Genomic DNA, 25,698 nt, shown 5'->3' on the forward strand with positions numbered 1-25,698 from the left:
ATACTTTAAAATATACAATATATCACATTCAGACATTCGGTCAAAGAAAGGCAACTCTACATGTGTAGCTAAAACATTAATCAAAAGAACAATGCACAGAGAAAGAAGCAGATGGAGGAAACACATCAGGTCTGGAGAACAGGAGCACACAAAGATTACAGTAGTACAAAATGCAACTCCGGGGCTGGTTACAGAGGGCAGGAACCACGGGAGCTTTCACGCAATGCTTTTTGTGACAAACGCCTGTCCCCAGGAGGGTCTGGATGGGCCGTAGGGCTGCTTTCCACACAGTTTTGCCCTCCTTGTACTGTACAAAGCCAGTCAGAGGAGGCGGGGGAAGGAAGAGATGTCAGGATCCCACCGCAACCATGCTCGGGGGAACTCGCTGCACACATCGGAAACAGGAGACATACCTTGGAGACATACCTTGGAATAGAAGATACCGGCATTTCACAACCTGGTGCCAAGCGTTACCTGATGCTGCGGGATTTTCAGCTTCATGAGCCGCATAAGGTACCATAAACCCCAGGCAACGCTGCCCCTTCACATCAGTGTCAGCAGACTTCTGAGCCCATCACCCTGAAGAATATCTAAATAATACATGCTGATCGGCACAGGACATGACACCGTACGCAGAAACTAGGTTTTGATGTTTTGCTGAGCACTGCAGGCCACGGACTGGCCGTGCATTCAATCTGCAAACTAATTTGGGCTACAACCAGGCTTGGAGAAGCCAATTCCTATCAGAGCATGCCAAGTGCTCATCTACACAGACCTAGCCTAGCCGTGCCTGCTCACGACTGTGGATCAAACCAGTGTCCGACCCATATCGCTAAATCACCCACCAGCAAACAAACGCCACGAACGTTTAGAGTCACCTCACCAGGACAGCCAACTTCTCACGCTATGCAAAAGCAGCTTTCTAGCCACACACCATCCCTTTGCTCACTAAATACGTTCATGTCCCTCTGCTCCAACTGGAAAAGCAGTGACCGCTCGTGAAGAGGTGGTTTCCACACCAGCCCATCCCCTGCCTGGCAGCAGTCATACCCTCGTTAAGCTTCACATTGGCCAAATCCTACTTTTCTCTTCCTTCCGACCCAAGCAGACACGCCGGCTGATACAGTACCTCTCCCCTTGCTGGTCTGCTCTCACAGTGATTTCCCTCTTGCTGGGCACAAGCAGGAGGAACATCTCCGGTCGTGGAGCCCACTGCGACCAAAAGCTATTGTGCAATGCTGAGCTCGAGCCCTGCAGCTGGAGAAACTTCACGTGAGCATCCCCGCATCGCCCTACCTAGACATGCCGGTATCAGTTTGGCCTCTCCAGCAGCACTAGCTACGTCAGCCTCCCTCCAAACCTAAAACCTTGTGAGAGCTGCAGCATGACCAAGGTCCTGTAAGGCTTAATGCAATGAAAAGAGGTGCAACGTGTCTTGCTACACATCCCTCGGCATCACAGCCAACTCCTTTAGGGACAACCAGAGCTGGTAATGTCAACTTTCCATTTCCTCTAACTTTCTAAGTCTAACTTGAAATATCTATGGCAAACTAAAGCCACTCACAGGCTGGGCTGATGGGGAAAACCCATCAAACGCTCCCCCAGACAGCCCGCTGTTGCTAAGAGCTGAGTAGTACTAGCACATATATTCATACCAGCGGCGTAGAAGTGGGTTTGCCAGCCACAGCTCTCAGCCCGACAGAGGACATGCTACGGTGCTCACCAGGATTTCTCAGCAAGATCAGCGGCACAGCTTGCAAATAATCTTAACAACCCCCACCTCCCTCCCTTCCTCCTCCATTTCTCAAACGGATGCACTGTCCCCATTCCATTTACTAAACTCCAGTGCAGGATGCTAAATTCTTTCCACGTAGCTTTACACTTCAGGACCAAAACAGGCTTGGAAGTCCACGCTTTAACCACACCGCTGGGAAAGAAGCACGAATAAAGCTGCGAGCTCATCAGGAAAGCCACCCACACGCATTATCGCTTCTCTCCCAGCCCCAGGAAGCCACTAAATGCAACTGCTTTGCCCTCCAGTGTCCACGTCCAGCACTGCACCCTTCAGAAAGGCCCAAATGCTACCTCAAATCAAAAGCATGCAGAAAAGCTTTGCGTTCGATTTTTGCCCCACTAATTACAACTGAAGAGGTACAAAAGGTTTAAAGCAAGATGAGCAGGAGACTGAAGACCCATATGAAAAAATTCTGAATGTAAAGAGCAGTACACTTCTGTAATATTTATCAACACTATAGCTTCTTCTGACGGCCCAACAGTGCACTACAGGGGATTTTGGCAGATGTTGGCAATAGGCAGGGAGAATCCGGAAAAGCACCAGCTTGTCTGATTCCACAGGGCAAACTACTTTTCAGGGGCTACACAAAACCCTGTCGCTTCTACACCTACTGCCAGCCCGGGTACTCCGTGCAGGTGCCCTCCCTTTGCCTAGCTAAACTCAGCCAAATTGTCATGAAACGCAGACCAAATATTCTCCCTGGGCAAAGCAAGATGGAAGCACCTTAATCCCCCCCTCCAATTTTCAAATTAGGGGCTTGGAGCAATATCCTCTAAGTCAACAGAAAATAAATCCCTGCCTAATTCAAGCTGGAAGGGAACAGTCTCCACAACTAGTCCAGAAAAGCCGCTGCGTACACCACTGGCATTATCCAAATGCAATCCTGAACTGGCTCCGTCGTAGCAGTCCTGCCTCCTGCCAGAAACCAGCAACTTTGCCAGCACCATGCTGAAAATACTTTGTGGAAACAGACCCTTCTCTGCAATCTGCGCTTTCGAGCAAATACCTGTATCTGCAGTACAACGGGCACGGACTTCTGCCCGGCGGTTCCTGTTTAGGGAGATGAAGCAGAGCTTGCCACACAGAAGGAGTCCTACAGTAATGTAAGAGAGAGGTTGGCATCTGTTAATGTACTTACACACGCTCGCTCGCTCACTCGGGGTAAACGAAAGCAATGGCAGAATCAGAATATGGAGTATGAACTACGAAGTATTTTCAGGTGTTTTATTTTCCGTTGATGCTTAGCTAGCTTGCAGCGTGTACATGACTCCATATGGGGGGTGTCTGTGTATAAGGTTTATGTCAGCAACTCTATGAAAACAGCAGTGTACTTCTGTATTATCTTTCCCCGTCACTCGTTCCCCAGGTTAAAATAAGGTAAAGTTTCTCTCTCCCATGCACAAACTATGGAAAGAAGTAAAATCAGAGTCACCTTGTTGTTTGGGAACATGGCATAAGGTGTAAACCAGGGGTATTTTCACTATGTGATCACAAAAAGAAAGTTTTACAATCTTTAGGGCTCTCATTTTTAAATAATAAAAAAGTATGACAAAACAAAGGAAAGTACTTAGATAAAACTTGCAACTCTTAAGTACAAACTACTTATGACAAGATTTAGTAAGCGAAGCAGGACAGAAGCCTGCAGGTAAATGAATCCAGACTGAAATGCAACACAGACCGTGATAAACTCAGCAGCACGACATCTAGAACTCAAGTAACAAACAAGTGATAGACATGATCCCTGAAAGAAAAACAAAATACCCAGCTGACAGCACCAGCGGGGTGCTGGAGCCCCAGCCAGCAAACTTCAGAAAAAAAACCAAGTTGGAACCTGCCCTCCAAATTAGTTAAAATATCCCAGTGCGGGGTTTCCAACCACCGAGAAATGAAAACGTGTGGTTCGGTGTTTCTTAAAGGTTATTTGATGGGGGGAAAATGAACCAAGTTATTTAAAGGGTTGTTCTTACTTGGCAGGAATTATTCAATGAAACTTCAATGTTCTTTCAAACCTATTTACTTGATTCCGTTTTGAAGCAATTTGAACCTCCCACATTCCCACAAGCAACCACCAGTTTCTTGACTCCTTGTCCCCAGTCTATTTCTGGTTTAATCAGTTATAAAAATCTTATTTGCCAAAATATCAGCCATAAGGGGGGAATGTGAGAGGCACTGCAAAAACCAGCAAGTGAAAATAGATGCACATGCCTGGCTGGGCAGAGGAAACATGACTGGATACAAGATCCTCTTCCAATTAACAGAGCCTTGTGCTCACCGTGCAGTCTGCAAGGAGGCTGCACGCAGGCGTAAACGTGGCTTTCTGGGAAAATTAATATTGCATTCACAGTTACCACCGGAGAAAATGATGGTCCCCAGAGCTGCCATCGTGAACGCAGCCTGGCACAATGGCCACGGGAGCTGCACGGCTTCCCCTTCCCTGCCGGCTCCCAGGCGCAGAGGCGGTTGTATGGACAACGCTTTGCGTATTCCCTGCAAAAACACGCTCACAGGAAAAGTTCAGCTCTGCCCACATGCATCGAAGGTTAAGAACAGACCATGAGGACAGTCATACCCTCCTACTTCACCCAACAGTCCTTCCAAGCCTTAACTCCTTTTCAGCTACAAATCCAAGATTTGCTCATTTGAACCAAAGCTATATAAATATATTATTAAAAAAACCCACAAATGCAAACATTTACCAAGAAAGGAAGAAAAGTTACAGTGAAATGAGGCCTTGTTATTGTCTTAAATCAGGCAAGCCAGGAATTTCCTCGAAGAGGCTTGTTCGTTTTCAGTCCCGTTCCAATCGCCTGGCTATCTATGCGTCCTCCAAACTCCCTAACATACCCTTGTCAACAAGGTGTGCTTTTAACGTGTTGAAGATGTGGAGCTGCTGGTCTGGCCGCAAGGTTAAGAACTGCTGGATCAGTTTGCTCGGGTTAGGACCTCTGAAACACAAAAGCATAATTATCAATGAGTCACGTTGCTAAATCTCAATGATCTGGGAACCCAAGTGCAAGTTCATCAAAATAGTAGGCTTAAAGTAACAGTCATGTTGCCCATTCCTTCACCAGTTCTACCCAGGGAGCTTAACTCCATTTGAGATGTGCAAATCGATTCAAAAGGCACAGGATGCTGAACTGTAAATGAAAAAACCCCACCCAAACCCAATCTGTTTCAAGAGGGTTGTGCATCTTCCCTTCTCAGCAGATGCTCCCCCTCAAAAATCAAAGCAGCCACATAAAGACAGCTCTTCAACTCCTTCAGTACATCTTTTATGCACCTACAGGCTTTCTTCTATGCTTGGCTACAGAATACTTGTTAATGCTACAAAATTAGACCTTTCTGCTCGTTTGACTCTGGAAACCCTGCTCAAGATTCACAGGGATGCAGAAGGGACATGGAGGAGTTTCAGAGGGGCTGGGATAACAGACTTTGGGAAATGGGCACTGTGTTTCCAGCTCTGCATGACCCTGCTAAAAGATGCTTCCCTTCTTCACGCCTCCATTTCCTCTCTGTCTTTGTCTTGTATTTTTAGATGTTAATCTAACGGCGATAACAACTGTCTCTTATTACAAGCCTGTACGTCACTTGAGTTTGACAGGGCCCTCGAACTTTACTGCAAAGCAATAAATACCTGATAAAGCTTGCGATGTACACGTTAACAAAGGTAGCCATCAGGTACTGACAGTCAAAGCGGTCCATGATACCTCCGTGCCCTGGGATTGTGTTGGCAAAGTCCTGTGCACAGCAGAAGGGATTGTATTTAGCAGTGTGAAATGTCCATTACCTGTCCTTGCTTAGGTACCTCTACGCATGACGCTCATACCCTTGCTCTAATTCTTCCCAGAAGGTAAAAACAGACTAAGAAGACATTTTGTTGAATCTCTCGCTGGTTTTAGAAGTTTCTTCTTTATGAAGACTACCGGTGCCTGAGGGGCATCAAGGCTTAACTCAGACCTGTCACTCAAAGGTCAAAGAAGGCTAATGTTTCTCTCCTGCAACGCTGTCTTGCCTTTCAAGGCATCTTAACCGAACACGAACTCTTTATACGTAAAAGCAGCCTGCAAGACATCAAGGGAAGCCTCAGATTGCAAAATTTCCTGACTGGGTCTTTCTTCCTCTACCTCAAGTTCTGCACCAAAGCAGGGTTTAGAATATCACAGTTGGAAGTTTTAAGGTTTCTCCCCATTCAGTCTAAAAAACTAGATCCTGCTCCAGCATTTTATCTGTGACTGAAGAAACCTTCTCTCCCTTCCCAAAGCTCACAGCCTGCCACTCCTTGGAGCACGGGACTGTTTGGAGTGGTAGCAACCATTTAGTCTTTCCTTTCCAAAATGTAAATTACCCTGACCATCCTCACCTTGATTTTGAAGGCCCTCTTAAATCCACTAGCAAAGAAGCCTCCGAACGGCCCAATGAGGGAGGCGAAAGTAGACAGTGCGATGCTGTGGATTTGGAAGGGGTACATCCGGACCGTCTTCTGCAGAAAGAAAAACACGTCAGAGAAGGATTTTCAACAAGAATAGCACTGTCCACTGCTTGCCCCTCTTTCTGTGCTCTCCAGGCTTTAGACCAGTTGGTTTTCAAGGAGGTTAATGTCCCACCAGATTTGGGACACCTCCTTTGGGCCCTCAACCAACATGGAGCACCACTAAATTCCCCCTTTTTCTGGATGGACCATCATGCCCTGTCACATTCCTTCGAAGACGATCAAAATAAAGCCCTGATCTCTTCTCTTGGTGTTCCTACCGAATAAGTAAGATCCAATAAACAGAGAGAGTCCTACCCAGCCCACCACGGACTGCAGCACCAAGGGGATGTTGTACTCCTGTAGCTGGAACAGCTCGGACGGCTCACAGTCCACTGTGAAGCTGTTGGTGTCGTTGTTGAACTCTACCGGACAGGTGAAGCACCGGTACCCAGACATCACGTAGGACAGCTTCAAGGAGAGAGAAAAAGAGACGTGAAAAGAGAAAACAGGATTAATAATTTCCTGAGCAATGCGGCAGAGCCGATCTCAAGGGAAAAGGCCACTCAAGGAGACACGGCGAGGAGGGAGCCACACTCCCAGCTTCGTTAAGAAGATTACTCTCCTGAGAAGCAGTAATTGGCTAAAGGCAGAGTAAGCATTTCCGTTTAGTGAGTGCATCTGTTCAGCAAGCAGTGATCAGAGCCCTGTACAAGCAGGCTGAGACAGGCTGCCCCACTTGGCTGAGAGGATAGAAACAAGCAGACACAGAGATCATGATAAAACCAGATAAGAATATTCCAAGAGCGCCGAATTCCCCACACAGCCCTTGAAATGATGCACAGCATTCATCCAACAGCAGCAGAGAGAAAATTTCAAGGATAATTATTGTAATGAACATGTCACAGGGTCCAACAGGGACTAAAAACTTCCTCCAGTACCCTGCTCCATCCGCAGTACCTGCACACAGCAGAAAGCACAGCCATGGACCAGTTCAAAGCCAGTAAGGAAAATGTGAAGTCTTTGACAAGAGCTGGGAGAGCTTAAAGCTTGCCTGCATTTTTTAGACAAAGCACTGTCACTCTACGAAGGGAAAAGACCAATGAAATAAGCACCATGATTGCTACTTACCAGCAATCCAAACAAAACGGTGGCAAAAAATCCTCCAATAAAACCCTCCCAGGTCTTCTTTGGGGAGAGCTGCCAGAGAGACGGAGAAGGGGGTAATTACAAATTGCACATCTCTGCACACCTCCACACACCTGTGCAGCTCTTCCTCACTTACGAATTGCTGAGGCAAATACAAATTGGTGCCAACAAGCAACAAATAAGAGTTTGGTCAGAAGCTGACACTAACATTTTGGTCTGAAACGGTTCATTTAACTTTACAGCCTCAAAGACTGGGATGCACACCAAGTTTAATTTGGAGGCTTGCTTCAGACGCACAACAAGCCACAAAAGTGGAGATGAGGGAACACAGGACTAAGACCCAAAGAAGCCAAAATGCGTGTTTTGTCCACCAAAGTGTTACAAACCTTGATGAGCGGTGTGCGGCCGAAGAAGAACCCGAACATGTACGCCATGATGTCATTGCAGATCACACAGGAAATTGGGACAATGAACCTAGATGGGAGTAGAATCAAATCATTGGAAAGTGCCAAGATCAGACAACTCCAAGACTTAACTAAATAAGCAGTTGCTTCATAAGATGCTTTGCAGTGCCATCACATCAACATCTCCCCCTCCAATGCAATGCAAGGAGCAACCACTTGAAGCTCCTAGGGAAACCTGAGGGGTTACTCTAGTGCCCTGGACTAAAAAGCAGGTACCCAGAATGGCCTGTTTTACGCACATTTTCTTTCGCCCCACGTGACATGCTGTTAGACAGTCGCCTCCTTTCCCCCCGGAGAGGCTGCATTTTAGCTGTACGCCCGCGGCTCCCAAAGCATTCTGGGCTGGTTGTGACGCGCAGATGAACATGCAATCTTAAAGCGGCCAAAATTAGTTCCTGGCCCCCCTGGTTTTGGGAAGACCACCAAAGGGGCTTCCCCTCTGCACAGCAGCAGGAGTAAGGCGGCAGGTTGCAATCTCCTTCCTTTCACAGTGCTGCTTTTAACATGATGCTGACAGCACTGCCCCAAATCAAGTGCCTAGCAGCACTTTCCCATCCATTTGCTAGATGTGGGTATAAAGAGAAAGCATCTACACAGGCCTGACACCTCCCTGCAGCGGGGTCTGCAGCAATTTTCAGCTGCTTCTTTACAACAACTCTCCATACTGCTCAAGTAGCACAAAGCAAGTCCTAAGTCGCTAAGATATCACTCAATCTTTTGCTCTTCTATTCTGAACAGGTTGGTCCCTCACAGGATGCACCTTCTCCTTGGCCATCTGTCTTTTTAAAAGAACAGTTTTAACTCAAAGCACGGTCACTCATTTCAGGCTGCAGAAATCAAAGCAACTCAGAACGCACAGCAACTCACCATATCATTCCTTCAAACAGGTTGTGAATGATGAGGTGCGACTGGGTAACAACAATTAGCAACGTCACATGGGTCCATCCAAACTGGAAGAGAAGACAGCATGCAGTCCAGCCTGCCTAGAGACAGTGCCCATACGCATCGCTGGCAGAAATCAGATGCTGTTAGCTACCTCTCAGAGAGAGAATGGCTCATGCACATGTGCATTTCTAGCATGCACCTTCACCACGACAAACACCAAGAGTCACGAAGAGCAGGGAACAGTCACCCGTAGTAATTTATGGGCACGTTCTTCAGCTCAAGCCCAGAGGTGACCCTCATTGGGAAGACTTCTGCCAGACCAAATGCTCTTTAGCCCACCCCTATCCCATACATCTCACTCAGCCTTCTGACTATGTAAGAAGAGGAGAAGACTGATACGTATCCAAGCCGTATCCCTCTGTGCTGAATATACTGGAAAGCAAAACTAGCTGCATCAACAGTCAAACACGAGCAATGCCTTACTGATGTTTGGGAAAATGGGAAAAAGCCAATTAACCCTGGTTACGATCTACCCTCAGTACAAGAGTCAAGTAGCCTTGTGCAGTCCTCTCAGCTTGCAGAAACTTTCTTAATAGCATCAACAAATGCAGAGAGAAGAGAATACATGTTTGCAGGGAAATTCAGTCAGAGCCAGCTTCCTAAAAATACAATCCGCTCACAGTAACTTTTCTTCCAGGCGGCATTACAATGCACAACCGGCACAGAAGCATCTACTGACACGTAGTCCTCTACACAACATTTTCAAGCAGCCTACATTATTCCTTCTTCTGCCTCCAACAGGGGGGCAGCCAGGCCCTGCGTTTAACCTTACCATGTAGAATTGGAGGCGATAGTGTTTCTTCACGAGACTCAAGACAAACATGCAGAAACCTGATGAGAGACAGAAGAAAAGTACATGGTGGGAATGTATCTTCAGCAGTAAGAAATACTTTTTTACCATGATATTGCACAGCTCCTTAGGATTTTGCTTGAGTAAAACAGCAATGCAGGGTGGGAAAACACACTACTTTGGAAATCACAAAATACCATTGCCTACAAGTAACACTTGGGACAGATGAACAATCAGGCCTGGCTGTCCCATACAGATTACGGAGTTTTCTTCTACAGAGCCTCATGTAAGAGATTTGCTACCACTGCTCTCACCATGCAGCCAAGTTACAGCATCACTTGAAGAGCAGAGATAATTTGCTATGGATACTGCATTGGACACAATACTCAGGACAAGAGTAGTTCAAGGAGACTTCTTCCTTCCAGCCCAGACAAGATTAACCAACAGAAAACGTGGTCTCTACCTGTTAAGTATAGGGCGAAAGAAATGAAGCGGTGGTATTTGCTGAGAATTCTCAGGGGCTCCTCTCTCTGAACCAGGGTGAAGAAATAATCCGTCACAGTCTCGCCGTAGAAAAAGTAGTTTACGCAGAGCAGGAAGTACCTGTGAAGGATGCAGACGTTCGTTAGCAGGAACCCTAAAAGGCTTCTGGAGAAACACAAAAAGTGACTGATCCCTAAGGTCTCTACATTGCTCTGGTACACTGCAAACGGGCTATCTCCAAGTGACAGCCAGAACTTTATTTCCCCCAGTTTAGAAATGTCACCTGCATTTAAACTAGCGGCTGCATCACTCAGCTCCACTTTGCGATGGATCACACCTGTGGGGTTTGGTTTTGGCCTTCTGATGTACAAAGACTTTCCGCCTTTAGGTGGCACTCCTCAACAGGCCTCTGCGAGCTTGTGCATCCTAAAAGCACCTGCTCTGCGCCTTCTGAAAGCACTGCTCCTGCCCTCTCCCCAGCCCTTATGTCCCAATGTTCAGCCCTGTTTCACAACCACCTAAAAACTCCAATCCCACCCAAGCAACCATGTCCATCTCTTAAGCAGTGACGCCTGTCAATGCTGTCCCTTGCACAGATCACGAGATTCAAATCTCTGCGCTTCATTAACAACAGGACACACTTTATCAATACGGGCTCTTTCAAGATAATGATCTATCAAGATTTGCGGGGCCTTTTCCTTTACAAGAGCTGCAAACACCTGACACTGGTCACACACAGCAATCCCATGGTCTCTGGTTTGGAGGTAGCCAGATGATCCCCTTGCTGCCTGTCTGCAATGAGCTGAAGCGTTACTGCTGCACACAAGCCTGCGGAGGGGAGCAGCCCCCTTACTCACCAGCTGAGCGTCCTGAACCAGGGCAGGTCATATGAGTGGTACACGTTATAGCCAATAGTGATAATCTCGTGGAAACATTTGATCTGGACACACATCACCTGCACAAAAAGACATCCGGAAGCTGTAATCCATGTTGGTTAAACATCTCTTTCCTCAAGGAGATAAAAAACATGCATGGGCAGAGCAAAAGATACTTCAGCAGTCGCTCTCAGTCTTCGCAGTCTATGTTGGTTTTCCCTCCCCTTTCCTCTGCAGGAGGTTTCTAAGATCCCCTTGTATCAGTTTCAGTTGCAGCCAAATGGTGACCATCAGGGCAGGCAGTCACAGATTCCTTCCCGGTTTCCTCCATGGAGAGAGAAATCCAGCAAGCTGAATAAGGACCTCTAAAATATGAGGCCCTGAGCTGCCCACCCCAGCAATGGTCCCAGCAACCTTCCCCCTGCCGCTGTGAACATCAGGGCACCTCTCTGGAGCACTTACTATTGTCATTAAGACCATGGGTCCCAAGTAGATGATGATGAAGAAGAAGGTGATCATTGCCAGCGTGAGGATGCCTCTTACCCACCAATTCTTCCATCTAGGCCATAGAGAAGGAAAGAAGTTAGAGAAAGTCAAAACAAAGCAAGGAAGCAGGACAGCACTTCTGGTCTCTGCACATCACAGGAAGGAAACCGAGCCCTGGAAACCCCAAGTTCCCTTTCACTGCTGCAGAGAGATCTCGATCCACTGATGAAGGCCTGGTTACAGCAGATGCAAGGCTACAGCTCAGCTCAGTCTTCCCTGCTATGAACCTCACTGAACGCAGAAAGCATTAGCCAGCTGCAGAGCATCTCCAAGGGCACTAAAACGGGACAGGAGAGTGTCTGTTCCTGTTCAGCTACAGGTTTCCCACAACTTGGTCAAGGTGCATGATAAGTTCCAATAAAATGGGGACCATTACCTGTCTCTACACTCCTTTTCAAGCAGAGACATGGGCCCTGGCATGTTGTACCCTTGCTACTCTCCAACAGATCCTGCCTTGAGCCTCTCCCATCCTCACAGCACACCCAGGAGAAACACTTTCTCCCATGATAAGATGCTTCTTCCCCAAAGCAGGCTGTAGAGAACATTCCCAGTTTGCTCTTAAATCTCATCCTTCTCAGCATGCTTTTCTCACGCATTCCTGCAGAAGTAGGTCACACTAGTGGTTAAAAATCACCACAGTTGAAGTCTTTGCTGAGAGTGCTGTCAAAGCTAAACACAACTGCCTTCTGCCCCACCCAGGCCTCTTTTCACCTGCCAAGACCAAGCGTGCAGCGAGGCGGCCCTCCCGCAGCACTCCTCTGCCACCGGTCCTCTCCCACGCACGGGAACCCTGAGCGCTGCACTCTGCTCTCCCCACTAGCAACACTGCTGTCTTGTTTCCTGTGGCCTCGGGGGCACCTTCCTGCTTGCAGGCCAGGGAGGGAGAGTGCAGCGCTTCCGAGAGCTGCTTATTCAGCTTCCAGCAGCCACTGCTGGGGCTAGGAAAGCTGCAGTGAAGACGCACGGGCCCTGGCAGCAGAGGGGAACCATGCTCAGCGGGTGCTACCTTGAGGACAGGTTGGAGAGAGCTCTGTTCAGGACCTCTGGAGTGTCATCAGATGTCGGCACCGGGGGCGATCCTCCAAATTCGGATTTGCTTTCGCTGTCTGATGCTGTCTCTCCATCCAGCTTGTTCTCAGACTCGGACTCCTGCAAGTTAAAGAGAGACAAAGAGCTTTACTAGACACAGTGCTGGCACTCTTTGAAGAGCCTCAGACCAGCCCACTGGTGTAACACCTACCACCACTCTGCTTCTGCATGAGAGAAAGAGAAGAAAATATTCTGGGTATTACATGGGGTTATACCCATGAGAAACAACATCAAGTGTTTTAGATGACACACTTGATGGGTTTCACTCTCCATCAGTCTCAGCAGCAGCCACAGAAAAGGATCTGTTTCTTCTGAACACTTAAGTATCTCCAAGTGCAGCAAGTGCTTAAGGGACACAGGCTTGTTAGCAGGAATTTTTACAAGGTCTCCAGATCCACAGGCACATCTCCAAGTATGCAACACTGCCCAAATTAGACAGAAAGAAAGGCCTCCAAGCAGACAGGCTCAAGGCTTCCAGACAGACTTCTCAACTGCTGACTTTACTTGCGGGCACTAAAAATAACACCATGCTCATCCTCAAATAGCTGAAGAGGAAGAGCACGGCTTATCGCTCAGGCCCAACCATCCTCTCAGGCCACAGAAGAAACCTGATGTACTGGAAAGAAATACACGTGCTTTCCCCGCCCCTTGTACAGCTCCAGCACTTAGCTCAGAGCAAAGTCCTGTGTTTAGGGGGTAAATAAATACAGGCGAGGCAGGAGGTTACTGAAGGCTCTGCAACAGGCCGGTGCTGGAAAAGGGATTACAAACGACCTCCTGGCTCCCAGGCACTCCCATGCCCTCTCCCCAGTGGCAGTTTTTCCTCCGATCCAGCTCCTGAATAGAGAATGAATCCAAACTTCCATGTTTTGCCTCTCATTTCAGCGGCATGGCTTCATCCTGCTCCTCGATCCTTGAAACAAGGAAGGAAAACACCGCTCCCTGGGGAGCGATCATGCATCAGACAAGGCAGAGACCATGCATTTGGCCTCAGACCATGGGCTATTTTAAAACTCCCGGAAAAGAGAGCGTGTTTGCAGGAAAAGCAAGGAGGGTGCCAGGCTGACAAACGCTGGGAGCTCTGCAAACAAAGCGACTTCATCCCTTTGGGCTCCCAAGCAGCTCTGCCCCGTGCTCAGAGAGGGGGGGCACCCACCAAAACAAGCATCCGCTGGGACCGGTTTGGCGTAACCAAATCGAGGGGCATTTGTAGTTCACTGGAGCAGTAAGACTTGAGTAGCTCCCTTATTTAAGGCAGGAAAAGATAATTACTCCCCAAGCTGTGACGTATCAATGGCTGCAGGCCAGGTTCTTAAAACAGTCAAGGACAGCTAGATACCGTCAGGTGGAGGCAGCAAAAAATATGAGAGTGTTGTTGGAGAGGTCTTCCGGGGACGAGCGAAGCACCGGCCATCGCACCAGTCGCACCCAGTGTCGCCTCTTCCTCGCCTTGCTCCGTGCATGCTTCTTTCCATTCCCTTCGACTGGGAAGGAGGAAAGCAAAACCAAACACCTCTGCCAGCGCTCACCTGGGTTTGGAGAACTGGTAAAGAAACGCAACTTGGCTTTTTCTTCAGCTGTTTTTTAACTGACCTGTAAAATCCACTCGTCCCTCGGACTTCAGAGAGATTTAGTGCCATTTAGCTGGGAACACACAAAAGATCAAATCAATAAGGCAGCTGCAAATGGCAGCAGGCAAAAAGACTGGAAAGGATAAAACTCCCTGAAGACCGTGAGTTTGGCATTCCTATAGCACAGCACAGGTCAGGGACCCTGTTCTTGAGCAGGTTTTGGGAAATCGGTGCGCTGTATTTAGCTACAGTCTTGTTTCCCATAGCAATGCTTTCTCTACGCTTCCTCCAAGAAAAGGATTCTCCGCAGAATTCCCCTGTGAGCCATCTAAATAACAGAGAAAAGCTTCAGCTCCAGCCTGACCAAACTCAGTTTCTCCTTCTGGCCTTCTAGATTACGTTTAGGAAAAGAAAGCTTTCCTTCTCTTGTTGCACATTTCTAAAAAAGAAAAATTAATGTGACTGATTCAAATCAAATGGGCAAGAAAGCGCTTCAGTACTTAGGGCAACCACCATCATCGGTATAGGCTAAACACAAAAACCTTAAGCAAGATTTCGAATGCAATCCAAGTATCCATCATCTCATGCAAGTCCCAGGCTTGCCAGCCATGCAATAAAAGGCCTAAGCATTGAAACGAAGCAGATCCAAGCCAGCATCCCTGCATTTTTTTATTCCCCAGAGCACCAACGTTGCAGGGCTAAGTGCAAAGCAGGCAAATTATTCCTTGCCTGTAGCCCAGAGGATCAGAAGTTTCGCAAAGCGCTCGAGACCAAAAGAAAGGGAAAGAGCACTGATGCCTTCCTCCCTTCCGCTCCTGGCCAAGAACATGAAGGATGAAAGCAAGTGCATCGCTCAAGAGACAGACAAATTTGATGTTGCAACCGAGCTAATCTAACAGCTGCTGGAACGGGCAGTCCCCATCTCTGCCATACCCCCCGCCGATGATTTCTTGCCCTGACACCGACGTTGCAGCTAAAATGATGTAAATCACATCGCCAGTTACCTGATCCACCGATTTCAGTGCAATGCCAAAGTAAACCTCGTGCTGCAAAGCGTTTTGGTCTCCAAGAGCAGGAGCAAAGCCTCACTGGATCAGTCCAACGGCGCACGCATCCTGCTGTTCCCCACTTCATCCTCAGCAGTGGGAATAGGAGAGGTTGTGCAATGGACATGCAATACCCACAGCTCCAACAAACATTGCCATGTTATTTCCAGAGAGTACAAAGAAGGCAATCAAGAAGTTTGTCAAGATAAAGAGATGTTGTTAGGGTTCAACACTAAATGTAGGACTCCTTCCTGCCACATGTCTTGCTTGCTCAATTTAAGCCTGATGGGAGGTGGAAGGAAACATTTTCCCTGATGGAAGAAATCGCCAAAGTGAGGGCTAACATACATTTTAACATTTTCGTTTTGAAAACAACTGAGCAGCGTTGGGAATCGGCTCTTCTCCCTACTTAGATCTCTCTCTGAAACGGAGTGTTGAGATTATATAGGACATTGTGCCAGATATAGGCTATGGAGGGGACTCAGTAATTGACACTATTTTTATACCTTTTATGCAAATTGCAGCCATCAGCCTACAAATCACCAGTTTAAGCAGCTGAGCGGGGTGCTAAATAACTTGTTTAAGCCTGAGCGTGATTCACCCTGGTCTGGGCTACTTAATCCAGCTGTGGCATTGCCCTGGTACCACCCTCCCGCACGTCTCCACCGCTATCTCGCTCGTCCTCCAGCCGAGCCAGACAGACCCCCGTCCCCGAAGGATAATCATCAGAGAGCAACGCTCTCCGCAAAGCAGCTTGCAGCAGCAAGCAAAGAGGGCAAACGGCACAGACGACAGTGAGTGCCGCTCGCCCAGGCCTACCGCCGGTGAAAAATTAAGCTCATTACAGAGTCAGTTCTTCTGCAAAGAGCTTGTGACTGCAAGGGACAGGTTTGGGCTGTCTTAAGCCACAGACTGCGAACAGAGCGTCCCACAATGCCAGTACAAACAGCGTTTCAGGGAAGCTGGGTCTAATACATGGTATTCTGTCACCAATTCTGCTGCTCCCCTATGAAACACCAGGTTTCTGATGCCTCTTCTGTGCTGTTTCTCCTATTTCTGCCCTTGAAACAAAAGCCTGGAGAGACTCAGACTTGCAGCAAGTTGACCCAGCAATCATGACTTGTCTCCTTTCGCAGCCACTGGACCATACTCTCTCCTTTACCCTTCCATGGACCTTTTTTCTGCCTTTTTTTGGTTGTTGCTTAGGTTCTTCCTAAAATGGAAGCTATTTAGCCACAGGCTGATCCTCACATCCATCTGATCACGCCTGAACCAACTATGACTTTGAGGCAGCAACTAACACACCACGACGCTGGTACCTAAAAGCTTCAATCTTGCACCAGGGCCTCACTGAACCAGATGCCACCCAGATAAATGAAAAGGCAGCCGCGTTACCTTTCAGCAATCCCACCACTTCCCACTGGTGGTCCTGCGCTGGGACATAGCTGTCTCCAGCTGTATTTATTCCATATTCTCTTACTACACCTCTCCCTCACCATTTTTTCCTGGTAGTTCAGTCGTCAATATTCCCTCTGCCTCTCTCCTCCCAGGCAGAAGAAGGGCAAAGCACTCTGCGCAAATGTGTGCCAGAACATTAGAAATCTGCGTGTATGACGCAGAGCCGGGAAACAATTAAAACCCATTAGTAAGAGCAAAGCAAACCTTCCCTCCAGTTACCTTGGAATCTGGCTTTATTTTTCTGTTTCTTTTACAGGGTGAGCATTAAGACTATTAAAACACAATCAGATGCAGTAGCTTTTACTGGCTTTTGTTGCCAACATGGAGTTATTAAATCGAAGGGCTCTTTTTTGTGCAAATCTGTCCAGCACCGTAGGCAAGCCCAGCGTTCCTTCTTCAATTTATCATGTCAATATTGAAGGCTTCTCAAAGAATCAAGGGAATAAGTAATGCAGGGATAAAATCAAGACAGCAACGTACATTTTATCCTAACTCATTCATTTCTACCCAAGTCGTGATGAGAAGGAGTAAAACCCACCAATCTCTTCGAGGGCTGTTTCTCCTAACTGGTGAACCAGAGCAGACAGTGGAAAAAAGCCAGATACCTGCTTGCTTGTTATATCTGTGAAATCAGTAGATCTAAGCAACACTTGTGAAAAAATATTTTATCACCTTAAAGAAAGACACAGGGAGAAATGAGTTGTCTTAGCTTTCTTTAAACAACTTAACTCCTGCAAGCACACGGTAAGAAATCTGTGCTCACATTTTAAATGGCTTTCTCGCAGCAGAAGCTGTGAGCGCTCGGGTTTTTTGCCCAAGTATCCATGACATGATCTCAGTTGTCATGGAAACAAGTCAGCTATCTCCCTGCCAAAAATTTTCTGCCCAATACAGAGATACAGTTCAGTACTCAATGCTGGCAGACTAAATTAGTTCAAGAAATCCCATTATTTGTGCACCTTTCTTGAAGCAAGGTGCTGTTTTATTTAGACTTTCTGCCAGATTTTAACAAAAAGCAGTGACGGAAAATGCTAATATACTGCTAAAGAGAAAAATATAGTCGCTTTTTCAGGCAATAAAATGGACAGTTAGAACAACAGGGACCAACTGTACTAAAGCCTCTACTATTCTCACCTCTAAGCACATTTGCAGGATCAAGGCCAATATAATTAGTCTAATGGATACAAACCCAGCAGCCTCAGTTATGAAAATCTCAATGTTTTCCAAAAGTGGTTTTACTGCCTACGTCCGGAAAAATGGTCTGCTCCGTTCCCCTCTCCCCTTCTTCGCCGCTTTACCTACACGGCACCTGCCCATCTCCAACGGCTGCCGTGCCGCAGCGAAACCCACCTCGGCAGATCCACCAAGACCTCCGTCCTCAAGGTGACATCAAGGCAAAAAATCCTCCCTAATTATTGGATATTCTCTTCTAGAGGTTTACAAGCTCAGAAGGGTGAAACAAGAGAGAGAAGTTTGGAGACCATTAACACTAGAAGGAAGAAGCAAACAAGCATCCAGGCTTGATCTGTACTATGGTCCCCAAAAAGCACTGGCTTTTTGCAAGTGGGCAGAAAGTAGCTCATGTCCGGGTACTGGTCTAGTGGAAAGTGCTTGAACTTCTTGGGCTGTGAAGTTATCTGCAGGGCAATTAAGTTCAAGTTTCTCATGTCCCTCCATCAAGATGTCCCACCAAGCTGGCATCTAGTGGTGACTGCTTGATTTGTTGTCTCAAAAAAATCAACAAAGCTCAGGTTTCATTTATGTTGATATGGGGGTCCCTTCCCCATCCCAGAAAAACATATTCCAGTTGAACGCATGCACAGAAATTAGGGCATGCCTAAAAATGGAGACCATTAGCTGATAACATCACAAAAAACAGGAATGTTTGCATAGTGGCTGAAATAACTAGGAAAACTCTCATGGCCACCTCATGTTCCCGAAGCCGCCCGCTTTGTTTTGAACACAAGCAAGCTCAGCTCGCCAGTGGGATGTGATCGGAGGTATGCACAGTTCGCATTTAGCAGCACAACAGTGTGATACAAGAGCCTGATCTCAGTGTCAGCAAATATGATTCATGCGAGTCGCATATTCCTGTGACTCACTCGGCACAAGCTAATCCTCTGCCTGGCCCCCAACACAGCACCCACTCCGGGGTCTGTTTATTCCAGGAAATCAAGAAGGTAAATGCATCAGGCTCCAAGTCCTTTTGAGAAGCTATTGTACACAAAAGAGCACAAAAATAGGTTGCTGGTTCTGGCATTCCCCCAGAATTTCCTACGCTGAGAAAGGAACCTGCCTCCCCCTCTGAAACACGTGATGGAGATGTTTTGGAGATAGGCTTCAGTGCTGGGTTCTCCTGGATCTAACTGGCATCCCTCTGCTATCGTGGCATTTACCGAACCGACAGACTTTGCTGTCCCTGCAGAGTCAGAGAAACACATACAGAAACAAGAAAGCAAAGCTCCTAAGCGCCTCTTGGAATCGGTGTCGCAAAGAGGCTGCCCCAGCTTGGAGCTGCGTCTGCGCGATTCTGCACAGACATTTCGATCTGTTGTTATTTGGAAGAGCTGTGAGAAACAAGAGGGAGAACAAACAGCTCTGCAGCGATGGGTACACTATTCGCGTTGGAAGGTTAGTGCAGGAAAAGTCTATTTTTGTCCTCCGAAATGAGAGGTTGCATCATGCCAAGGCCAATGGCTTCTGACCCTCAATTCCTCCACAGTTACACATGTTTTTCCAAAACCTAATCGGAAGAAAAATCTTACTGGTCTATTTAATTGGCTGACTATAAGGTGGTACCACAATCTTGTTCATATTTCTCTACCAGTCAATCCCATTGGCTTTATTTGAACTTATCAAGGAAAGGAGCCATGCAGGACTTGGCTGAGGATGTTTAGATGTAATCCTGAGGAACCCAAATCAGTAGTTTTCTGAAGTCACAGCTATCATCATAAAACTACAGACTATCACACGACTTGTTCTAAAGAGAAATCTATGAATTGTCACGGTCCTTTATCATCCTGGAAAACATAAATCAGAGAAAACTCAAGTGAAGCAGATCACCAGGAGGGACACATGCTAACACAGACCACATTTTGGGGGAAAACAATAGAGCTATTGACAGGCACAGTAATAATTTGCTATCCCAAATTCCTGCAGATGTGTCCTGGCCAACACAAAGAAAAGTGGCAGTATTCTTTTCTTTCAGAAAGGAAATATGGATTTGCTTGGGAACACTGCATCTTCACATAAGTTGGTTTCCTAAGGGTTTTATCTCCAAGGCTAGTCTACCTCTGGTGCACATCACTGCTCACTAAAAGCAGGCAGGAGGATAAAATGGTTTTCTTGACACCTAATGTGTGGTATGCGGTTGACAGACAGTGAAATCAGTCCTCCGTTTTCTCCCCGTTGGGAAGAGAAACGCAAACATCTCATCACCACTTCCCTCTTCTCGGCTCCAAACATCCCTCCATTCGCAAGAATTGCCCCCAGCATATCACTGCAAGCACACGGCTTCAGACGTGCAAGCAGAGATACCGTTCACGTACAAAACAGCTCGTTGGAGTGCTGAGCAAGAGCCCTGACCTTGACCTGCAACGGGGGGGTTAAAGACAGCACGAATATCCGTCGGGAACCGTGGATGTGCCGTGGCCTCCCTCCATCACCCTGCGCTATACCGACCTTACTGTACACAATAACAAGACGCGGTGGGGAGCGAGGACAGACCGCTGGAGCGGCAAGAGGGAACTCAGTAAGAAGCTCCCAGATCCACCAAGACCCAGCGGGAACACTTCAGAAAGCAGGTCAGCCATCTGCCTGGAGGTAACGGCGACTTTTCAGATACTGCCAAGAGAGACACAGGCTTAGGGAATATAGCCCTCCAGATCAGACAGAAATAAATCATCTAGTCATTAAATAAGGATAGGAAACAGAAGCCAGCTCTGAACTATCTAAAGGGCTGAGTAAGAGAAAAGCAATGTGCATTTGGCGGGGGTTTAACGTGAGCATTGAGCGTCTCCGTGCTTGCTCTATCATGCATGAGTGCTACATGCAGCTCCGTGCACTCTGGGAAGGAAAGGACCTCCTCACAGCCCAAGGTGGAGTCATCTAACCCTTAAAATGACAAAATCTTCCTGGGATCAAACTTCTCTGGCATTGCCACAAATGAGCAAGGAAGCGGGCCGTTCAAAGGAGAGCCTGCGCGTTTTGCAAAAAGGAGTAGGGGTCAAGCCAAACACCATCCAAAGGAAATGATGAGCAGCCTTTCATCGGCCCCAGGGCAGGCCAGAAGCTGGCGAAGGTAATAAATGTGACAGCCGGTTATAATGAGCTCCATTAGAAATGCAATCGGTCCAATTTCTCATTGCCACAAATAACACTAACAGGTAACAATGCACTCCTGTTGGCAGGCACACATAAAGCTGAGCATCAAACAGCAAGGAAGGCTGAAATGTATTCTCACATCGGACCTGAGATTGCTACCATCTCTCAGGAATAAATGAGGCTCATGCTTCAGCAGAAGCCGAGCAAACTGATGCTTGGTATCAAGCCTAAAATAATGTTAAGAGCTATGAAACAAAAAAAGCCTTTGGGGTGGGTCTGAAAGCAGACTTGTACTTCCGCCGCTCTTAATTATGGATGAAGATGAAGAGAGGCATCACTGTGGTGGTTTATTGGTTTTGGTCATACAAGAACCTCATCTTGTTATCCCAAACTCCCAACTACTAGGAGCTCTCCTGTGACCAGGGAAGTAACAGGATTGAAATTGCCCAAACCTTCATAGCGCCTGCACTGTTATTTCTCTATGTCCTGCACCCTCTCCCAAGCCGAACACCAAAACCGGAGCCGCTGCACCCTTTCCAGCACGCACCAGGCAGCCGCTCACATCTACCCTTCACCCACCCAAGCAGACCTAAGGGACTGTTACCACTCAGCACCAGTGTTCAAACACCCGGCATTTACTTAGCTCAGCATCTTCAAAGCGCTTTAGATCACTAGGGGAGTCTTACAAAATGCCTGGAAGCACAAGAAATCATGAGGCTTCGAAGCCAGAGTCTTTCACGTTTTGTACCACATGGTACGGATCTAGCCAGATAAAAAGTCGCATGGTCAGTCCACTGCAAAACCAGACTGGAAAGAATGAGTCCTCATCATCGAACTCTTCGTAAGTACAGAAACCTTTCACCCTTGCACACTGCACGCCTGCTCTTCAAGGCCTCGTATCAGCGAAGCAATGCTCCTGCAATCACCGTCACCCCTTTTCCCGTAAGAAATGAGCATCCCCAGCTGCTGTGGGTGCAACGAGGTGCCAAACGCTGCACGGTGGAAAAATTCACCTGCATGGGCCATTGCACAAAAACGCCTGCCAGCACAGTGGCTGCAAGGAACGCTTCCATTTGCTCCTGCAGATGCCACCTCTCTTAAAAGGGACAGCATTTTCCAGCAAGACACTGATTGCCAGTGACAAAGGGGTCGGTAAACAAAGCCACAAGTGATGTAGGGGTGTGATCCACAGCCCAGATAAGCCTCTAAATAGACCTGCCCTCCTCCCCTTCCATGGGACTAGGCCATGGGATCTCCGAGACTCCCCCTGGATTTCAGGCAACTAGTGCAAGGTCCTAGCAAAAGAAGGACGGGAAAGGAAAAAACCCTCTGTCCTCACTGTCGAGCCACACGAAGTACAAGCCGCTACTGAGAAACGATCTTAAAATCCCGTTAAACCAGCAGAAGCATTCAGGAGCTCTGCATGCATCGTGAAACAATTTTCTTTTGCACTTTTCCTCTTTGGAAGCTGAAAATGTGGTTTAATGGGATGCACACAACACAGGAGAGAAGGCATTGACCTCTGGTTTTAGATAATGAGTCTACAAAGTAAAGGAACGAGTCTACAAAGACCAAGGGAGAATGGGATCTGTAAGGTAACGAGAAATGAGAACTCATTTCAATCATCTAATCTCAGATATCCATGCATCCACTAACAGCAACAGTTAGCAGCATCTAAGTCCTTTGGGCTAAGAAAATGGGTACCAAGCACAAATAACATCAGGGCAAGTTTCTCTGTTTTTTCACTGGAGAGTTCAGAGGGAGTTCACTGATCAGAGCAAACACATGTTGCCTTGTTCCCTTTGAGACGAAGATTGCGTGTTGCACAACAGTTTTAACAAAAATCGATTTTAAAATGTTCTGGCACAACGGTCTCAACTGAAGCAGCACAGTTTCAGCCATAAGCATTGCCCTGTGCCAGCGGGGAGGAAGACATCAAAGCTGCGACACTGTGCAAGGGTTAGAGGACCAGAAAGTGAAACCAACCTCTCTCTTTCCATTATCAAAACAGCAAAGTGGGAACATGTACAAAACACAATTTTCCGGGTCTAATCTTAAAAGCAGCCTTGATGTTTACATCTCATTTTAACTCATTTCTTTTAATATGCCGAGAGCTCTTTTCAGAAGACACAAGGGTTTCTGTAGAATACAGTATGCAGTGCTAAATTATTTTTCTTGGCAAGGCAAACTGAATAACAAAGCAGAAACGTGAATCTCCCCTCTCGACAGCAATACACCTACAGGCAACGCGCTGGGCAGGCCAAGACCACCGATAAATAGGACGCGCACGAGCAATTTTGCCGCGGTGGCTTTATACTGCTGTTATTCCCAGGCTCCGCCAGGCATTTCCCGAGCACTAAAAACACAACGGCTTGATCTCAGGGGAGGAAAGAAAAATCTGCCACTGAGGTCTACTGCCACGGAAAGCACGACGCTGTAGGGTTTTACTAACGGCAGGATTACTGTTACCAGGTAACCTCCTACCAGGCTTGATTTTAACAGTTTTGGGAGACTCTCTGCCTGCCATACCTACTTTCTACTGTTAAGAGACGTCGCCTTCAGCACCTCAGAGGAGCTGTTCTTCACTGCTTGGAAACATCTTTTCGTTTTCTTTTTTTTTTTTCTTTTTTTCTTTTCTTTTTTTTTTCCTCTCTTGCAACTCATTTGAGCTGCTGTAGGATGGGCAGTACGACATAAATGTTCCCTCTCTCTAGTAAGGACGCTTCAAGTCATCAATTCAAAGATAATATTAGAGGAGCCCTTCAGAAGGCTCATTATATGTAAAAAGCATACTTGCCTGGAGATAACAAGATTGCACTCAAAATAGCGGCCCTCTGACCTTCTTTAGGAAGGCATCACAAGTAGCTAAAGCAAGATCGCAGCGTGGCCGAGGGAGTTTGTTTGCGTACCGGTTAAGCAGTACTAGTCCTTCCAGGCTGCTGAGGGACGTCTTCCAACTCCCACAAAAGTTCTGGAATATAAAAGTCCCTGAAGATTTTCTGCTGCAAAGTAAATTCCAACTGAGACAAACGTACTTATCTAGAGGATAACAGCTTTGCCCTATGCACCACAACAACAAAATAGGAGCCATCTTATAGAGGTCAGTAAATCTGGATGTTAGACAGCTTCATGTAAGCTACGAAAAAGGCAGAAACTTCAGATCTACATCAAGGCAACCCATTCTGAACGCTGTCAGCGCTTTCTGTCCCAGATCCCTCTCTAATCACATCAGAACAATAAAGCTTCCTCAAACCTGACTGTACAATTCCTAGCAGATGTCAGACTGGCATTCAAAACAGCATGAAATGTGACGTTTAAATGGCAAAAGGTATTTTGCCTGATGATTTCACGCTTCTCTGAATTGCGTACTTCACGCATTAGCAGAGGAAACATCAATATGCTGCTACTAAGGGCAAATGGACGAGTACGGAGTCGCTCCCAAGATATGCACATTAAACAGCAACGCAGTGAAGAACTGCTTTTCCCTCCAGTTTTTGCTCTCCGTGACCCTGCAAATATTATTTACAAAGTTTTTCTTGACCGCTTATTCCTCTTGTTCCTTTCCTCTTTGGGGAGAGGCAGGAGTAAAGATGACAAGGGCGACGACATGACTCACGGAGCGACTGCCAAGCTCGGAGCATCCAACTGGGCTTGGGTTTGGAAGAGAAGAGACGTTACAGGAAAACAGAATCGGGTTTTCTTTTCACGGCTCCTCTTCGGAGAAACGCAACCGTTAAACCTCATTAAGGTATCGATGGAGACCACGCATCCCACCGCGGGGAAGGGGACTCACTTAGGGATGGCTGAGGAGGTATCAAAGTCTCCCCTACGGGAACCTGCGGGGTTTTGTAACCCCCACTTCAGAGACCCCATAAAAGCAGTTTACGCCCAGATCTCCGCGCTCCCAGAAGGCGGGATCCGGGGCCGGTTCTCCAGCCGCCGGCAGAAAATCCCCCCGGGGCCGGGCTTCGCTCGTTCGGGGCCGGTTTTGGGGCTGTCGGGGGGGTAAATAACCCAAGCGACGGGCCCCCGAGGCGCTGCAAGAGCACCGGCAGAGGCGCAGGGTGCGGGGCAGGACGGGGGTCGCAGCAGCGGCGAGAGGAGGCGGAGGGTCCCCCCGCGATCTGCAGGCCGCGCCCGCCGCCGGCCCCGCGCCCCCCGCGCCGATCCCCGCGCCGCGCCGCCGCCCCGCTCCCCGGCCTCCCCCCACCGCTCCCCGGCCCGCACCCCACCTTCTCCTCGGGCTCCCGCGCCCCGCCGGGCTCCCGGCCGAGCCGCTGCCGCAGCTCGCTCATGCCGGCCCCGCGCCCGCGGCCGCTCCGCGCCGCTCCGCCGCCGACGCTGCTGCGCCCCTCCGAGGCCACCAGGGGGCGGGCGAGGGCAGCGCGCCGCCGCCGGCCAATCGGCGGCGCGGGATGGATGCGGGGGCGGGGGTGGCCCAAGCTTGGCTCCGCCCAGGTGTACCCGGATGTGCGGTCTCCCCCGGCGCCATGATGGGTGGGCGCAAGTGCGTAGCTGCCGCCGGGGGGAGGGCGGGCGGCCGCGTCGCATCGCGATCGGGGAAGTCCCGCGCGCGGGAAGTTCACGGGCGCTGGAAGATTCGTGACGCATTTGTCTTAAAGAGGAGATTGCCGCTGCTTTTCACTCAGGCCTGCCTGGTGTCTGAGGAGAGCGCGCTGAGCTGTCCCTACAGACA

The 25,698-nt window shown here is 48.1% G+C and overlaps 1 protein-coding gene across 1 annotated transcript; it reads right to left on the bottom strand.

Annotated features, from left to right (window-relative positions):
- CDS2 (CDP-diacylglycerol synthase 2) lies at positions 1–25,297 on the bottom strand. The gene is made up of 14 exons (XM_059831381.1): positions 25,235–25,297; positions 12,522–12,664; positions 11,432–11,528; positions 10,952–11,049; positions 10,075–10,214; positions 9,594–9,652; positions 8,744–8,826; positions 7,799–7,886; positions 7,395–7,463; positions 6,582–6,734; positions 6,156–6,275; positions 5,430–5,533; positions 4,640–4,740; positions 1–2,888 (listed from the first exon to the last, which is right to left on the bottom strand). Exons 1-14 carry the CDS (start codon positions 25,295–25,297, stop codon positions 2,545–2,547), a joined length of 1,662 nt encoding a protein of 553 aa, XP_059687364.1. The 3' UTR covers positions 1–2,544.
- Between the last annotated feature and the right edge of the window lie 401 nt (positions 25,298–25,698).

The sequence above is a fragment of the Gavia stellata genome, chromosome 31, assembly GCF_030936135.1.
Source record: "Gavia stellata isolate bGavSte3 chromosome 31, bGavSte3.hap2, whole genome shotgun sequence".
In the NCBI taxonomy this organism is placed as follows: Eukaryota; Metazoa; Chordata; class Aves; order Gaviiformes; family Gaviidae; genus Gavia; species Gavia stellata.

Bases quoted from the DNA above. Each gene is read 5' to 3' on its own strand.
- CDS2 (XM_059831381.1), bottom strand. From the start codon at position 25,297: ATGAGCGAGCTGCGGCAGCGGCTCGGCCGGGAGCCCGGCGGGGCGCGG. The intron at 8,827-9,593 runs GTAAGGTTAAAC...CTTCTCTTCCAG, and splicing joins ATCGCCTCCAATTCTACATG to TTTGGATGGACCCATGTGAC. The intron at 2,889-4,639 runs GTATGTTAGGGA...ACATTACTGTAG, and splicing joins AGCACACCTTGTTGACAAGG to GACTCCTTCTGTGTGGCAAG.